At 41.7% G+C, this 16,684-nt stretch overlaps 1 protein-coding gene across 2 annotated transcripts in view; it reads right to left on the bottom strand.

The window, feature by feature from the left end:
* mcu (mitochondrial calcium uniporter) overlaps positions 1–16,684 on the bottom strand; it is a 76,038-nt gene that overhangs the window by 22,700 nt on the left and 36,654 nt on the right. Inside the window, exon 2 of one of the 2 annotated variants that reach the window (XM_037678524.1) lies at positions 11,353–11,466. In XM_037678524.1, the coding sequence (XP_037534452.1) occupies positions 11,353–11,466 (114 nt within the window). The remainder of the gene's footprint in view (positions 1–11,352; positions 11,467–16,684) is intronic. The other variant, XM_037678528.1, reaches the window with a different exon arrangement.

The following is a 16,684-nucleotide window of genomic DNA, read 5'->3' as shown; positions in this document are numbered from 1 at the left end:
TAAGGAATATATCGTGATAAAAGTTTTGGCCATATCGTCCAGCCCTAGCTTAGAGTATGTGTTGGGTATCAATCTCAGTTAATACCACAGCAAAGTTTCAGCCAATATCTGAAAACCTTGTTACAGCTATTTTTAATGCCAGCTGGCTGCGGTAGCCATCTTAAATCAGGTTCACTCCTAAAGTTAATCTTCTAGAGGTACATCCAATGATTACCTTCAGCAAGTTTCATTAAAATGCAAAGACATGCACAAAAACATTATTGCCCTCCTACCCCTTTTGTTAAGAGGGGATAAACACAAACATGACTAAACCTTAGTTTTTGAAATTTGCATATACAACACGTGCACACTGTGCCACCTTTTCCATTCCCATAAAAAAAAAAAAACAGCTTTAAGACACGAGTAAAAAGTGGAAGAATTCAGCAAACAAAGCAATAAATGTTCTCCAGCAACATTACATCAATATTTACTGATCTGTGTCACACAGCGGCTGTAAAAAGTTGATTTATGGTAGCTTTCAGACCACCAAATCTCAACCAATTCATCTGTGACAACGTCAACAGAGGCTTTTACATTTCTTTTTTCTTTAACCGTGTTACATGAACGTTGGTCTTACATGACAGTCAGCGCTCAAAAAGAAAAGCCAAGTCTGAAAATGTATTTCCGAGTTCTGTTTTTCTGGTAGTTAACAACAAAGACACTCCAACCCAGGCTCCTCACAACAAGCATCAAATATTCACCGGCCGGTGCCATGGGGCCGTGCTGTGAGCAGCACGCTGTCAAACACACTTTGGACAGTTTGCAGAAAGTGGGCCAGTCTCTGAACTGCCTGTTATTTTGCCCACCTGCAGGGTAGCGGGAGTGGAAGCCACAGCAGTCAAATTAGCACACAGTTCTGCTTTACGGTGTCAAAAAGTTCTGGGTAATATACAGGTCCCTCATATCTGGATGTTATGCGGTAGCTCCGGCTCAGCTGTCACAATACTGACGGCGCTGAAACAACTTTATAAACATCCGCTAATATGAACAATGGATCAGATTTGTCCTTTTTTTAATCTTTCCTGGTTTCAAATCTGCCCTTTCATCCTCTTATGTGACATCTTGACCCAATAATAAAGTGAGCTAGATGACCTCCTTAATACTCCAGCCCCCATATCGCTCTGCTTTTATTCTCCATCTTAATCCTCAGCATTGGTACGCTCCTCAATGTGCTGACCTTCCTCCTCCACACTTTCCTGTTGTGAATGTGATTTGATTCTCCATCTTTCTCAAGGACCCCCTTTTACCAGTTGACCCCAGGCTATTGCCCCGCTATTGTTATTTCTCATTTTCCTCCATTCGTCACTCAAGGATTCAGTCCCACTTGGATGTTGGCGAATGAACTTGAACAAGGGCAACAATGACTTCCCATCACGTCTCCCACTAGGGACCGAAGTCTTGCAGCTCCGCTCAGACAGAAAACGTGAACCACACAACGTTAATGCGCATGTAGAGTTAATCTCTAAAAGCTATTATCAAAGTAAATTAGAGATTTAGCTTCAGTGTGATTACTGAAGAGTGTCACGCCCAGGAAGCTGCAATACGCAGCACGACTCCGGCTTGATCACTGATGTTAAAGCAGGATGAAGGAAGTCCTGCGATGCCAACAAAGTCCTCCAATGAAATTGCTTTGGGTTGGATTTTCTGCGTATTATTACCCAAGCACTTCTGTCACACCAACCAAAGTAAGTTTACTTTTTCACTCATTTATATAAATCAACTCATTAATTATTTGAATTAACATGCATGAAATGGAGAATCATTAGACTACTACACAATTATACACAATCAGCCATCATGAGAAGATACAAAACGAGAAGTGATTCATATTCAAATTTCTGCTACATCAGAGTCTGGGTGGTACATTTTGCCTTAGAGAAATTACCTGCTTCCAGAACAAAAAGGATCACAGGATTTGGCTTCAACAGTGTGACAATGCCATTAATCCCAGAGAACGTGAACATAACACAGATGAATTCAATTAGGCTGAAGATAATTAATAAAGTAAAATTATGTGGACTCAAATTCATCAAAAAACAAGCAGTATGCCGATGTCTACTTCACTGAGGGATCTGAATAATGAATCTCTGTAGTTTTTGAGAGGAGTGTTTTTCTGGACAGTAACTGAACTGAGAATGCAAGTAGACCTTAATGTTTTTGGTGCAAGATATTCAAGTGGGTAGAAGGGCCCTGCATACTCCATCTAAAGCCCAACAGTCAACTCGTGGTCACGTGGTTGCAGGAGACCATAGTCCATGAGACACACGGCGCAGAGCCTTTGGGAAACCTTTCCCTCTGCAGTATACGTCATCATCCAGGCTTCTTCCCACCAGAGTCTCCAATCCGTCCTTGCATTCGCCGTTTGGCCACTAATCTATCATGAAGCGAGCGCCACACTTTTCAGCAGACAGACTCCTCTATACACAATATCTGCACGATCTCCATCCAGGAGCTTTTAGACATTTGACTGATTTGGTGCGTTTGTCGAGTCATACAGCTGAATGTCAGAGCGCATTTCAGCATTGACAAACTTCTGTCCAATCACAATACTTGGCGCATACGCCAGTGAGAAAAGGTTCAGCCTGGGCCTTGGGTCGAGAAGAGGCAGGCGAAGCAGATCTGAGAATAAAATGACCATTTTCTCTTTCACCACTTGCTCTTGCTGAGATCGGATGCTTCTCCCCTCCCTCTTCGCTTTGCTTTGCTGCTCTGTCTGTGAAACTGCTTGTGAGACTCTCTTGCATATCTTCCGAACCATAATTATGGACTTTTTGATCAGATGGTCTCTCAACTCAATTTACAACATTTCTTGGAAGAGAAGACAGGCTTTAGGCTAGCAGATTTGCCTTGTTGGCATGCACGCAGCTGGATATCTCATAGACTTGGAAGACTTGATGATGTGTCTATCTCTGCTGCCATTTGTGGATTTTAAGGACACACATTTAATTGGATTTTCGATAACTGGTTCCTGCTTTTTGGATTTGGCTGGTTGCTGGTTTTATCAATCAATCAAGGACGTCGTCTGCAGCAAATTTTGGACCCGATCACGCTGCTTGCCTTTATGATGGCTTGGTTTGTGTTTCAAGTACCCAGACTCAAATGCTTTGGGCAGAATGGATCAGATCTTGGGAATTTTACTCAGTCACGTTCCATCGGTGTGGCTATGTAATTTGGACATTTCGGAACCAAGTCGACCAACACAGACTCAAAGTAGATGTCATTAGATGTGCAGTGGAGAGCATCCTGTGCTCGAGCATCAATGTGTGGCGTGGAGGCTGCGCAGCTGCAGAGAGAAAAGCTTTGCGGAGAGTGGTGGGGGCTGCACAGGGGTCTGTTGGAATCAGTCTCCCCACCGTCACGGACATCTACACCTCCGGATGCAGGAGGAGGGCCACCTGCATCGTGGGGGGCCCCACCCACCCAGCGCGCACACTTTTTGCCCCGCTCCCCTCGGGAAGGAGGTTAGGGAGCGTTGAGTGTGGAACCGCTGGACTGAGAAACAGCTTCTACCCTGGGGCTGTTAGACTCATGAATCTCTAACTAGAATAATCACTGTGAAAAACCATATCATGTTGCTGCTGATCTGTTTCATGTTGCTGCTGATCTGTTTCAATGTTGGTGTGTTCATGCGTGCACATCTGCTCACGGACTCATGTTCATGTTTGTGCTGATGTTCAATGTTTTATTTTATGAGTGCTTAGTGTATATTTAGTTGATGTTTTTCTTGGTTCATATCTTAGATGTTATTACTGTTTTTCTTATCCATTTTATTGTCGGATGTAACTGGGACCCCGTGTACATAATTTCGCTCCACCACATGTACCACATGAGGTGCGAATGACAATAAAGAAACTCTGACTCTGACTGACTCTGATTAGGTTCTGCCTGTCCCCAAAACAACTTTGTGTTTATCTGAATTTGGCTCCCTTGGCTGGCCTTGAAGGCCATCTTATCTGAATTCGCCTGGAGAACATGTGATCTGACGCTCACCACCCCCTCCCTGAGGAATTTCCAACTGATAACCAGATGAAACCAGCTGAATAAACTTGTGTCATCATTTCAGAACTCTTGGATTCTCAGATGTTATTATTGGCCATTCCTCGACATACCTCGAGAATGTTTATGGATCTCATCGGAGGCCACTGGCTGATTATTACATCTTTATCAGAACTCTTACAGTGCCCTCGAGAGCATCTATGAACATGCTGACCGCTCTCGCCTCCCCCCTCTGCAGAATGTCTATGTCACTATGTTTGTGCAAGGTGTTTTTTAATATTTGAGGGGGTTTTTTCTCAGGCAGAAAAAAAAAGTCTGATAGGAATTTTTTCGCCTCCAACTCTTACATGTGTCCGGTTTAACACTTTTTTGTCTGTCCAAACAGGTCTCACTTGTAAATGAGTCTTTGAGGTTCAATGTGATTTATCTGTTTAAATAAAGGTTGAATGAATGAAAATTTTTAACACGCAACTACATCATTGAGCACAGATTTTTACGGTTCGGATGGAGCATGCAGGACCCTTCACACTGTGAAGAAGGAGAGGGAGTATACCCTTTGGCCACCCCAATCATTTGTGGAATTTATACTTTTAAGAAAAATAACAACTAGAAAGCATAGATTCCTCAAATATTGGCTCGTGTACATATAAATATGGTGGACATCTTAGATTTTGATGCCGCAACCCAGTTTTTGATAGGGGCCTTTTTTTCGCCTAGATGCAGCCACACACCAAAAGGGAAGTTGGTATTTTACTTATTTTTCAAGGTATGCTCACAAGCTGGATGGTTGGGCAGACAAATGGATGGACAGAGGGGAGGTATTTTCAATTCCCCTCTTCCCTCTGGGGACAACAACAAAAAAACCTAGGCAGATTAAAAAGTTTAAAAAAAAAAGAAGTTTAATAGTAAATATTTTTAAACAATTTTCAAGATGTAATCTTACTCTAGAAGAACAATATTGGGTAATCCAGCAATGTTCAGTCAGGTCATCTGGATGGTTTCTTTTGTTGCTGAGACATTTCGTCCTTCCAGATAACCTGACTGAACATGGTTGGATTTAGACCTGGATTAACGAGCATGAACTTTGGTGTTTTGAACCACTTTGGCATGGTCTGCCTTGGGGAGTTGATGGGGCAGAGGGCGGGCCCCGGAGGCCATCTTATCAATAGCGACCTGTTTTTTTCCCACGCTGGGAGTGAGCTGTTTGTGTGATTCAGTTTGGTTTTGTGGGCTCCTCAGACTGAAGAAGTCCCTCAGATGAAGGGCGAAACATCTCAGCAACAAAAGTAACCATCCAGAAGACCTGACTGAACATTGTTGGATTTATACCTGGATTAATGAGCATGAACATTGGGTAATGTTTTAAGGAGTACATTTTGTGACGATATCAGAAACTTAAATATATTTGCACACTTTACTAATAAGATCAGTGTTTGTGTGCAATGATGGAATAATCTGTTTGTTTTGAGAGCAACAAATTCTGAGGTTCTTTCAATTCCTTTACTCCGCATCACACTGACAAGAGGAAGTTTTGAAACATTTTTATTATATTTGCCGACAGCTGACGCTTGAAATCCGATAACGACTATAATAAGGCCTATCGCTGTGCGCTGCCACTCAAAATAGACAATTACACGAGAACAGACTTAACGTCCTAATTAAATGCCGAGTTATTTAAAACTGAACAAATCTGTTTGCGCTCCATAGATTTTTCAAGTGGAACTGAGGATTTGTCGTGGATTAACTTCAGAAAGTGATTTTTATGGTCTGCCAATGGAAAGGTGGGCTTTCATGCACATGTGTTGGCATGTGCTTGTCTGTTAGCAAAATATCTCATGCATCACAGGATGGAATGTAATGGATTATCCATCTGCTTCATGGCTGCCATTACAGCTGATAAACTTAGCAAACACAAAAACGGTTAAAGTTCTTTCGGTTTTGCATATACTAAGCTAAAATTTGGTGTGGCAGTAGCTGGGAATCATCCCCAACATACACTTCGACCACTATCAAATCATGCAACATCTTTATTTAAAACTTGGGCATGCAAAGTGTCAGGTAAAAAAAAAAAAAAACATATAGAATCACAGCGGTGTGGCATACATCCTGTGCTTTTTCTCTTTGAGAAAACATAAAAGATAAATGAAAACTTAATAATTGAATGAATAAAACTATGAAACCAAAGAGTAATTGGACTGCTCCTTTTATTTATTACCGTTATGTGAAAGTAAAACAATACAGCAAGGCCGAGCTTCGACACGTTCTCTGATCACTTCTCCAAAGTTTCTAGCTTCAGTGAACGACAACAACTAATTGTAATATCTTTAACTCCCACGGTCTGAGTCTGGTTTGTTCCTCCACAGAGTTGGCGATCTAAATGCCCTTGCACAAACACTATGTGACTTCATGCCATAAAAGGAGAGGAAGTGCTTGAAATATTGAGAGAGGGAGATGCTCTATAAACACGTACAGTTACTTGTGCTTCAGATTGAAACAAATGTTCGAGACGGAGAGAGAAAATTTGTTCTGCAAGAGCAGGTCAGTGTCAGACAAACCGTTCTTGTGATGCTCTTCATAAACGCGCCTGCCATTGTTTTTACTCACTGACAGTTTCCCCAACGCTGATGTTTAGGCTGTTACGCTGTGCCCACCTGCAGAGACTGAACAATGTGCAATTGCCCAAATCTAGATTACTGTCAATGTGATGGAGATATAAAAGCCATAAAATGTTTTTTTTACTTATTACCATAATGTCAAATGTTATATACCGTATTTTTCGGCGTACAAGTCGCTCCGGAGTACAAGTTGCATCAGTCAAAAAAAGCATCATGAAGAGGAAAAAAAAAAAACATATAAGCTGCATTTATTATGTATCACCGCTGACCGTTTATTATGCATTTGCAAAGGTCAAAACAGCTTCATTTCGCATGGGTGGCGCAGCGACATCCATTTATCCATCGCGGCCGGAGCCGCTAGCTCTCCAGCATTCCTCCGCTTGCACCAGCTGAGTGAAGCAAGCGCGCATGGGAGTACTCTCTGTTGCAGTTCTTCGAAATTTAACAAGATTAACACTTAAAAAACAATTATTTCTTTGCTTGACATTATAGCAAAGGTGTGTCTCAGTTGAACTTTTCCTAATAAATGCACTTTAATGGTCAAAACAGCTTCATTTCAACTGGGCGGTGCCATCCATCCAACCATCCAACCATCCATCCATCACGGCCAGAGCCACGAGCTCTCCAGCCTGGCGCCTTCCTCCACCTGCACCAGCTGAGTGAAGCGAGAGGGCACGGGAGGACTCGCAGTTGCAGTTCTTCAAAAATTTAAAGTGTCAGTCAAAAATTGTGTTATGAGTATGGAAATTAAAAAAAACGTGTATAAGTTGCTTCGGCATATAAGTCACAGGACTGACAAATCTATGCAAAAAACTGTGACGTATACACCGGAAAATATGGTAACTTGTATAACCATGTGTGTTGAGTTGTTTTGTCTTTGCAAAGTGGAGCTTGCAGAAACATGAGAGTCCTTCACCTGATTAACTCAAGGCCCTAAACTGCAAACACCTTGCCTTTGTCTGATAACCATTATAAAAAGCCACTTCCTTATACTGCCTGTGAGCAGACTTGGAGACGATGTGACACGTAAACATCTTGCATGCTTGCATTTCAACGCTGCTCCATCTTGCAAGATTAAATCCTGGGTTAAGAAAATATCTTCTCCTTCCTGTGTGGCTTATTTATTTAATGAGCTGATGATAGGATAAATTATACAGCACAATGTTCGTCCAAACACAGAGATAAGAAAGGAGTAAACGCTTGGCGTGATGAAACGATGCAATTTCTACCTTGAGTACTATTAAAGGACTTGAAAACAAAAAGGCAATGAAAACCATCTCAGTTTTAGAAAAACTTAATGTGAATTTATCTGTATAACCTGTAAATAGATTGTTTTGTGTCTTTTTAGACGTATTTACATGTTTGTAATGATTAAAAATTAAAAAAAGATGGCTCCTGGTGTTCCAGGAAAGAGACTTCCGTTTGACATGTACAGGTTTGGTAAGAGATAGCACCTGACCAGTGTGACCTGCTCAACAGCTTTGGAGACTGCAGTTGCAACGCTCACTCCTCTTACGCTACATCTTTATCAGCTGCACTGTTCTTACCGGACCCGTTCGTGCACGGCACGTCTTATCTTCAGTCAACCTGCAAACTCAAGCCAGGGCACGTGAAGCAAAGAGGCTCAGCTCAACCAAATCGTTTCCTCCTCGCTTAGATTTCCGCCGGTTCGACATTTGACGGGTGTCCCAGCTCCCCTCGAGGAGGAGCCGTGTCGCAGATGGATCGACACGTTTGCGTTCGAACGGTGCCGCCGCGATCGTGAGGGTGCACAGAGCCGTGACACATAAGACCTCGTGGGAAGCTGCAGCTAAACCGAAGCACGGCAAGACGGCGGCAGAGGGAGGAATGGAGGGAAGGGAGCGGGGTGTCTGCTTTGGCAAGGGGAAGACAAGTGTACTTTACTGCAGCAGTGCAGGGGAACTAAATCAGGGTGTACAGGAAATGAATAAATAAATAAATAAAGCACAAGGGGAACAGCGTTAACAGTGCAGAACGCACATGTCAGATGATAAAGTAAATATATTTAGAGGCTCTGACAAAAAAAAATTCTGTTTAGAATATATTTCTGCTTCCTTTGATGTTTTTATGAAATATGCTATGCTGCTAGTGAAGAGCTGTGAAGGCAGACACTCCCTGCTGAGACTCGTGCACCTATTCCCTCTCCTGCCCCCTGAACAAACGGCTCTCTCTGGGGGTAACACCAGGACAAACACTCAGGACTATTAACTATCTGCTGCGTCATTCTGTAGCGAACAAGACCTTGAACCCATAGCAGGAGTTTTTACTATCGAGCAGTGTCTGTGATGTATACATTCCCAGTGTTCTCACTCACCATCATGCCCTCCCAAAGCAGGAAAATGTAAACACAGACTGAGGAAAGCCATCCCCGCACTAAGCAAACCCACGCTGGCTTTCTCTGTGTCATCAAAGCCAATACAGCTCAAGCGCTGGACATACATTAACATCCCAACAACAGCACAGACAACACACACAGAGAAGAGGAGGTGAGATAATGCTCGGCTAATCCACGGAGCACGGACTGCAAGCTCTCAGGGAACAAACATCCTGTTCTCGTCGTAAAACTTTCAACCTGTGTAGGTTTGTCAGGGGCTGAGTGCATTTCCAGAAGAAAAAAAACGTACACTCCTAACCTTGAGCTGAACTTTTTAACGTAATGCGTCTGCTTTGTTGGATTCGGGTGGTCGTTACTCACAGGAATACCAAACGCGAAGGGTTGTGGCCTGTTTGAGTTGGAAGACGAGACAAAGGGCAAAGTGAGTGAGCCAGAGACGTCGCCCTGCCCGATCTTAGAGTCGTCCATCACGGTCAGCTGTGAAACCACTTTGATGACACCTCACGCTGAGAACATGGCAACAGTTTAGTGCTGATCTTCGAGTAATAACTTACAAAGACAAATGGACTTCTACACACGTGTGCACATGTGGACTTAGACGATTAAACGCGATCCTCCTATACAGACTTTAGATTTAGAAATCCTCCTTTTGAGCAATCAAATCCTTCATGAGCTCAGAGGAAATAGAAATGTGAGCAGCAACACTTTGATTTCCAGCTGGACAGACTTTATCTTGTAATGGAAGTTACTTTAGAGAGATCAGCAGCTCCTCGGTGGACTTTAAGGACACCAAAGTGTCAGTTCACACCTTCTGTAGGCTGCAGATCTACCTCTTCATGTTGGACTGCAATGGCAACGTTGCATTTCTAACTGAGGGAGTGTTAGTTTGATTCACACTCGCATTGATTTCATCCGATAAATTTTAATTTGAAATCCTCATGAGAGCCAGGCAGTTTGGAGAGTGCAATAAACAGCTGCAGGAGCTTTCATGACTAATTCAACTGTTGGTGTTGATGAAAAATAAATAAATGAATAAAATATACATACGGTAGTCCCTCGCTACTTTGCGGTTCGTTTCTCGCGGACTTCATCTACTGCGGTTTTTCAAAATAAGACTGGACACTACACATAATGGCTGATTGATGGATGAGCTGCACGATGGGCATGACATTTTTATTTAAAATAAATTGTAAATTATTTAGCACCTCCTGCACCTTTGTGCAGCCCATACTGCAGGATAAACTTCCTGCTGCAGCTGATCAGCTGTTCTCTGTGCAGAGCGGAGAAGTGGGCGTGGCCAAGAACGCTTGCAGGTGGCTGAGAGCAGCTGAAATCATGACGTTCTGTGCTTCTTTTGAGCATTTAGTTTAGAAACATTGTTTAGAACATTGCAAGAGTGTGGGAAGAGTTTAAAATGCCTTTTCATATATATATATATATATATATATATATATATATTGCTACTTGCAAATTTACTTTGACTGCAACAATATGCAAGAGTCATTTTCAACTGCAAAGCTAAAACTGCTTGATGAGGTTTTATAAAGTTTGCTTTCATAAAAGCAAATGTTACGGGAGCAGCTCAGGCTGCTGCACTGTTTGGAATCTGTATGCTCGCTTCTCGGTGCTTCAACATTTTGTAGGATTTATTACCATGTAAAAAGGGAAACTGGCAACACGCCTCTGCTGCATGTTGAAATTTGAATCATGATGAGGACACCATTGTGGGAAGGCTGCTTTGGACATTTTGGAATAAACGTGGATGAATATTCCCATTTATCAAACGGTTGCTATGAAACAAATCATCAGTCTTGCAAATCGTTAAGAGTTCACACATCGAGGGTCTGGATGGATTGTGTTCAGACCAACAAAGGGATCCAGACAATTTCTAAAAGATCTTATTGCAATCCAGTGAGTAAGGAAGGATTTAGTCTGAACAGCCCCTTTGAGTGATAATGGAGTACTAAGACTTGGAGAAGTAGTTTTAGCAGCTATAATTTATTTTGAGATTAACTTTTTATAGCGTCTAAATCATCACAATGAAACAAAGTACGCAGCAACTTTCCAAAGAAAAAGGACACGAGTTTCGATATCCGGGTGGTTGATGCCCATCGATCCAACTCCGTTCTAAATGTTGGCAACATTTTCAAAACTGACCTTTAGAAAGGACTTGAACAAGAGCAGGAGGTGATTAAGGTGGCACAAAAAGCTGATGCCCTCGCATCAATGAATATGGATTTTTTTTTTTTTTCTTTCAGATTAAGTAGTTCACAAATATAAAACCGAAATAATTAGGGGGGGGTTATTTTTTAATGTTTTCCTACACAGGAAATCAGAAACACTAACCTGTGGAGACAGGGCGCTGGTAGGCTGGGTGAAGAGTGTGGGGTGGGCTGCTGACCGGAGACCGTGCGCTCTCCTGACAGTCTGACGGGTGAACGTAGCAGGCAGTACATCCTGCTGAAGCAAACAGACATAAATCCAAAGTTAGGAAACATTAGTCGAGACAAAAGGAAATAATCACAACGCAAACAGAAATCAGCACGAGATATTTTAGGAACAAGGCATTCTCAGGGTGTAAGGCACGTCGCTGTAAACGAAAAGGAGGCTTAAAATAAACGACATAAAAGCAATACTTGAGTTTTATTTGCTATTTCGGTCACAACGACTCTGCACTTTGTTTCCTGTAGTGATTCAAAGCCGAGTGTGCAACACAGCAGAATACCGAGTGAAATTTCCTGCATACGTTTAAGGAAGCGTGTGAGTCAGTGTGCAACTGCAGCTCACGCCCCGAGATGAAAGGGACGATCACCGCGCAGCTGCTTTCCTTCTAAAAACAGGATGAATCGGTGAGTTACGGGGCTGCCTCCAGAACAAGTTAGAAACACGACTGCGTGCAAACGCAACCTTTGTCTGATTGGTTAAAACATACAACATGGCTGCTGCATGAGGATCGTGTCTTGGCTTGAGATTATGAATGGCGCAGTTTTCAGTTCAATTCGGTTTATTCATATAGCACCAAGTCGCAACAGGAGTCATCTCAGGGCACTGAACAGAAACATTCACATACATAAAAAGTAAGTGAATAACATTATTTATCTGAGGAGCGGACTGCTTCGAGTTTAACTCCATCACAGAATCATCTTGAGCAAGCATGAAGGCGACAGTGGAAAGAAAAAAAAACTCCCTAATGAGGAAGAAACCTGTATCAGAACCAGGCTCGGGACAAGCGGCCGTCTGCTTCGACCGGAAGAGTCTGAGAAAAACAGGAAGGAGGAACGGATACACAATGGCAGGTCGAGAATCACTTGTCCCCCAAAACAAATGTTTATCTGAATTCAGCTCCCCAGCTGGCCTTGACAGGCCACCTTATCTCAATTCGCCTGGAGGCCTTGTAATGTCGATGCTCTGCCCCCTCCCCTCCCAACAAGGAAAGCTCTGGACCTATCAGAGGGACCTGGCTGAATAAACATTGTGTCATCATTTCAGGACTCTTGGATTCTCTCTGGCGCCGTCCTAGGTCAACCTCAGCATCCCTCGAGAGCGTTTACGGATCTCACCAGAGGGAACTGACCGGTTATACCATTTTTATCAGAACTCCTACAGTGCTGCTGGAGTGTCCTTGGACACGCTCACCGCTCTTGTCGACTCCCCTCCCCTGTGGAATTTGCGTCACAATGTGCTTATGTGCAGGGTATTTTTTTTAATTCAATTTCAGGCTATCTCTTCTCGACTAGGGAGTGAGAGTCTGTTAGGATTCCAAATCCTATACAGGTGTCACTTTCATTACTTTTGGTCTGTCTAAACAGGTCTCACTTGTAAATGAGTCTTTGAGTCAATGTGATTTATCTGTATACATAAAGGTTGAATGAATGAATGTTGACATAGAAATAGTATCAAATTAAAAATATTAATTTGTAACAATTCATTTTTAAGAAATGTGGTCAATTTATCCTCCAGTAGTCTAAGCCTATAGCAGCATAACAAGTCAACCCTAACTATAGGATTCATCAAAAAGGAAAGTCTTAAAACTGGACAATGTGTCAGCCTCATGGACAGAAACTGGAAGTTGGTTCCACAAGAGAGGAGCCTGAGAACTGAAAGATCTTCCTCCCATTCTGCTTTTGGAAACTCTAGGAACTGCAAGTAAACCTGCAGTCTGAGACTGAAGTGCTCCGTTAGGAACATATGGGACAATAAGATCTGTAACATAAGATGGAGCTAGGTTGTTGAGGGCTTTGTAGGTTAGAAGTAAGATTTTGAATTCTATTCTAAATTTGACAGGGAGCCAATGGAGAGAAGCTAAAACTGGAGCGATATGATCTCTCCTGCTAACTCCCATTAATTTCACACACACACAGAAGCTGGTGTTTATGTGTGTGATTAAGTGTATGACAGAGACGCACAGTAAACTAGATCGACTAAAATACCTTCACCTTCAAAGCAAGCAGTCAGATATTTCCAGCCTCCCAACGCTCAGGAAAGAATAAATAAAGATAAAGTGGAATTTATCCACAGGGAGCACCTTGATTGTAAACACAACCCCTGCGCCGCATTTATTACTCATCCGGACCCGTGCGTGAGGACGTACTCGGTGTCCGGGAGGTTCCATCACAGAAACTTTTATATTACAAGCGGTAAAGTGTAAAAACACCTCGCTTATCTGCTCTCGGACATTCAACACTAGCCAAGAACAGAAAGGGTCAGCGTTTACAAATCATCCATCATCAAGAATGTATTAATGACGTAAAGCTGTTTAAGATTCATCTTTGGCCGCTCCAATTATTTAAGAAAATGTTCATTTTAAGCAATAGAAAAACTAGAAAGCGTAGTCTCCTCAAATGATTGGGGTGGACAGACGGACAAACGATAGTCCCAAGTCCCCTTTCACTCTGCAACGGGGAAAAATAACTTCAGTTTGTCGTCTCCTTCCACTAAGAATTTCTTCCAGAGATGTGAATATTTTATGAAACGTCTTTTCTTTTTGTAGTGGTTCGTGCAAAGATACAGTCTTTGATTAGCTAAGCACAAACACTGCATCCAAGGGGCAATGCATCAACAAGGATATAGTGCTGTGTACAGCTTGATGCAGCAAACAGAGCTGATACAGTAACACATCAGGCCCATAGATACTTTGTACTTCAATGGACAGACATAAAATATTAACACATGGCTGCTTTAATAGAAACAGACCAAAAAATAAATAAAAAATAGGAGGAAAGGTAAAACAGAAAAATAAATACTTTGCTCTTTTTTTTTTACAAGTTAACTTCCTGAGATTTTAATCAAATGGGATCATTTCTGTTTAAATGTCAACAAGGTACCAAAGCACCTATAGTCAATTCAATTCAGTGTCAATACAGCGTCAAGTCACAACAGGAGTCATCTCAGGGCACTGAACAAAAACATATATATATATTAAAATAAGTTAATAACTTTTTATCTGAGGAGCAGAATGCTTCGAGTTCAACTCCATCACAGGCTCTCATCTTGAGCAAGCACCAAGAGTCAGATTTATTTGTCATTCGCATCTCGTGTGGTGCATGTAGTGGAACGAGGTTACGTACGCAGGGTCCCAGTTACATCAAACAATAAAATGTAAAAGAAAAACAGCAATAAGATCTAAGATATGAACTAAGAAAAACAGCAGCTAAATAATACACGAAGCACCAACAGCATAGGCAACAGTGGAAAGGAAAACCTCCCTCATTAGGAAGAACCCTCCAGCAGAACCAGGCTCAGGACAAGCGGCCATCTGCTTCGACCAGCTGGGTTTGAGAGGCACAGGAAGGAACAGATACACAATGGCAGGTCGAGAATCACATGTTTAGATAGAAATAGTATCAAATGAAAACTATTCAACAATTCATTTGTTCATTGAATTTATTAATTAAAAATGTGGTCAATTTGTCCTCCAGTAGTCTAAGCCTATAGCAGCGTAACAAGCCAACCCTAACTATAGGATTTATCAAAAAGGAAAGGCTATAGTGCACTGGACAATGTGTCAGCCTCACGGACAGAAACTGGGAGTTGGTTCCACAAGAGAGGAGCCTGAGAACTGGAAGAGTCTGCTTTTGGAAACTCTAGGAACCACAAGTAAACCTGCAGTCTGAGACTGAAGTGCTCTGTTAGGAAAACATGGAACAGTAAGATCTGCAATATAAGATGGAGCTAGGATGTTGAGAGCTTTGCAGGTTCAATCATTTGACAGGGAGCCAATGGAGAGAAGCTAAAACTGGAGATATGATATTCCCAGTAACTCCAGTTTAGACTCTGGCAGCAGCATTTTGGATCAACTGAAGACGTTTTAAAGGAGTATTTGGACACCCAGATAACAAACCACTGCTATAGTCCAGTCTAGATGCTATAGTCCAGTCTAGATGCGACAAATGCATGAACCTGTTTTTCTGCATCATTTTTAGATGTTTCTAATTTACAACTTATTTTAGAGGGCACTGTCAAAAGCTGGATCCACCCCCCCACCCCACCCCACCACCACCCCTTTTTTTTTTGTGGGGTCTCTGCCTTTTAAGAAAATTGCACAGGCACAAAATACACCAAGTAACTCTTAAAACAGGCCTTCAGTAACCATTTGGACAATTAAAAAACAGCACACACCACAACTCAAGCTTAGACTAGCACACACAAAAAAATTACTTTACTTGCAGTTAAATACTTTTTTTTTTTTTGTCTGCAGGACAGCAAAAAAAAAAAAGATAAAAAGTAGCATTTCATAAAGGGAATAAATCTTGTTCACTGTCTTGCGTGCTAAAGTTAGAAACAAAGATCTTCTACAATCTGTCAGTGCTTACCTGCAAAGGTTACATTTAATGGTTACTTCCTGAGAGTTTCATAAAAATCCATCCACTTGTTCATAAGATATTTTAACAGACAGACACATGCAGATACATAATCACCCACTACCACGAAAGGCAGACGGTATTAAAGCTTCCTCTCCTGCATACAATGGCTGATAAAAGTTAAAATTAATTAAATGTATTTATACCGAACTGATCTACAATAGAAACCACCCCAGGCCACTGCACGTACTAAAAGTCAAATTCAAGCCCAAATCATTTTTATATCAAACTTAACCAGTGCCGTCATAAAAAATGCAATAATATCCAGTGATTGGTATGAACTTTTAAGAGCCTGCACCAGGCTTTGAAGAGTGCCGTCACAGGGCTAACACATTTATGTTGATACGAATGAGCAATTTAATACAGCAGGCACTCTTTCAAAACATCTAACCAATGAGCATGTCCTTCAAAAAACTAAACTTTTCTGATTTATTGCGCACATAATTACTTTTATTTAACTTTCAGCCTTGGTGAATTATATCCGAGTGCTTTGACGGTGCCCGTTTGTGTATATGCCAGCAGAAAGAAAACTTTACAAGATTAACTCTGGAGTTTGTCGTAACAAGGAAAAAAAAAACAGTTTTTAAAAAAAAGTTATTAAACAAGAGGAAATATTTTACTTGTCAGAACTTAAAAGACTGGCTGAGCTGGATGATTAGCTACATGCTAGAGAAGTGCAGAGATAACCAGATGGTCTCCCCCTGCCTTTCTCCTCTAAATTACTACAATTTAAAACAAGCAGAATTCATTTTTAAAAGTGCTGTAGAGAACAGACTGTTCAGTCTTTATAACTTTGTTTGACATGGCCTTCTGAGTCT

This window comes from Nematolebias whitei, chromosome 1 (assembly GCF_014905685.2).
Source record: "Nematolebias whitei isolate Nwh7 chromosome 1, NemWhi1, whole genome shotgun sequence".
Lineage (NCBI taxonomy): Eukaryota > Metazoa > Chordata > Actinopteri > Cyprinodontiformes > Rivulidae > Nematolebias > Nematolebias whitei.
The sequence above is the reverse complement of the archived record's forward strand: the minus strand, read 5'-3'. Positions and strand labels throughout refer to the sequence as shown.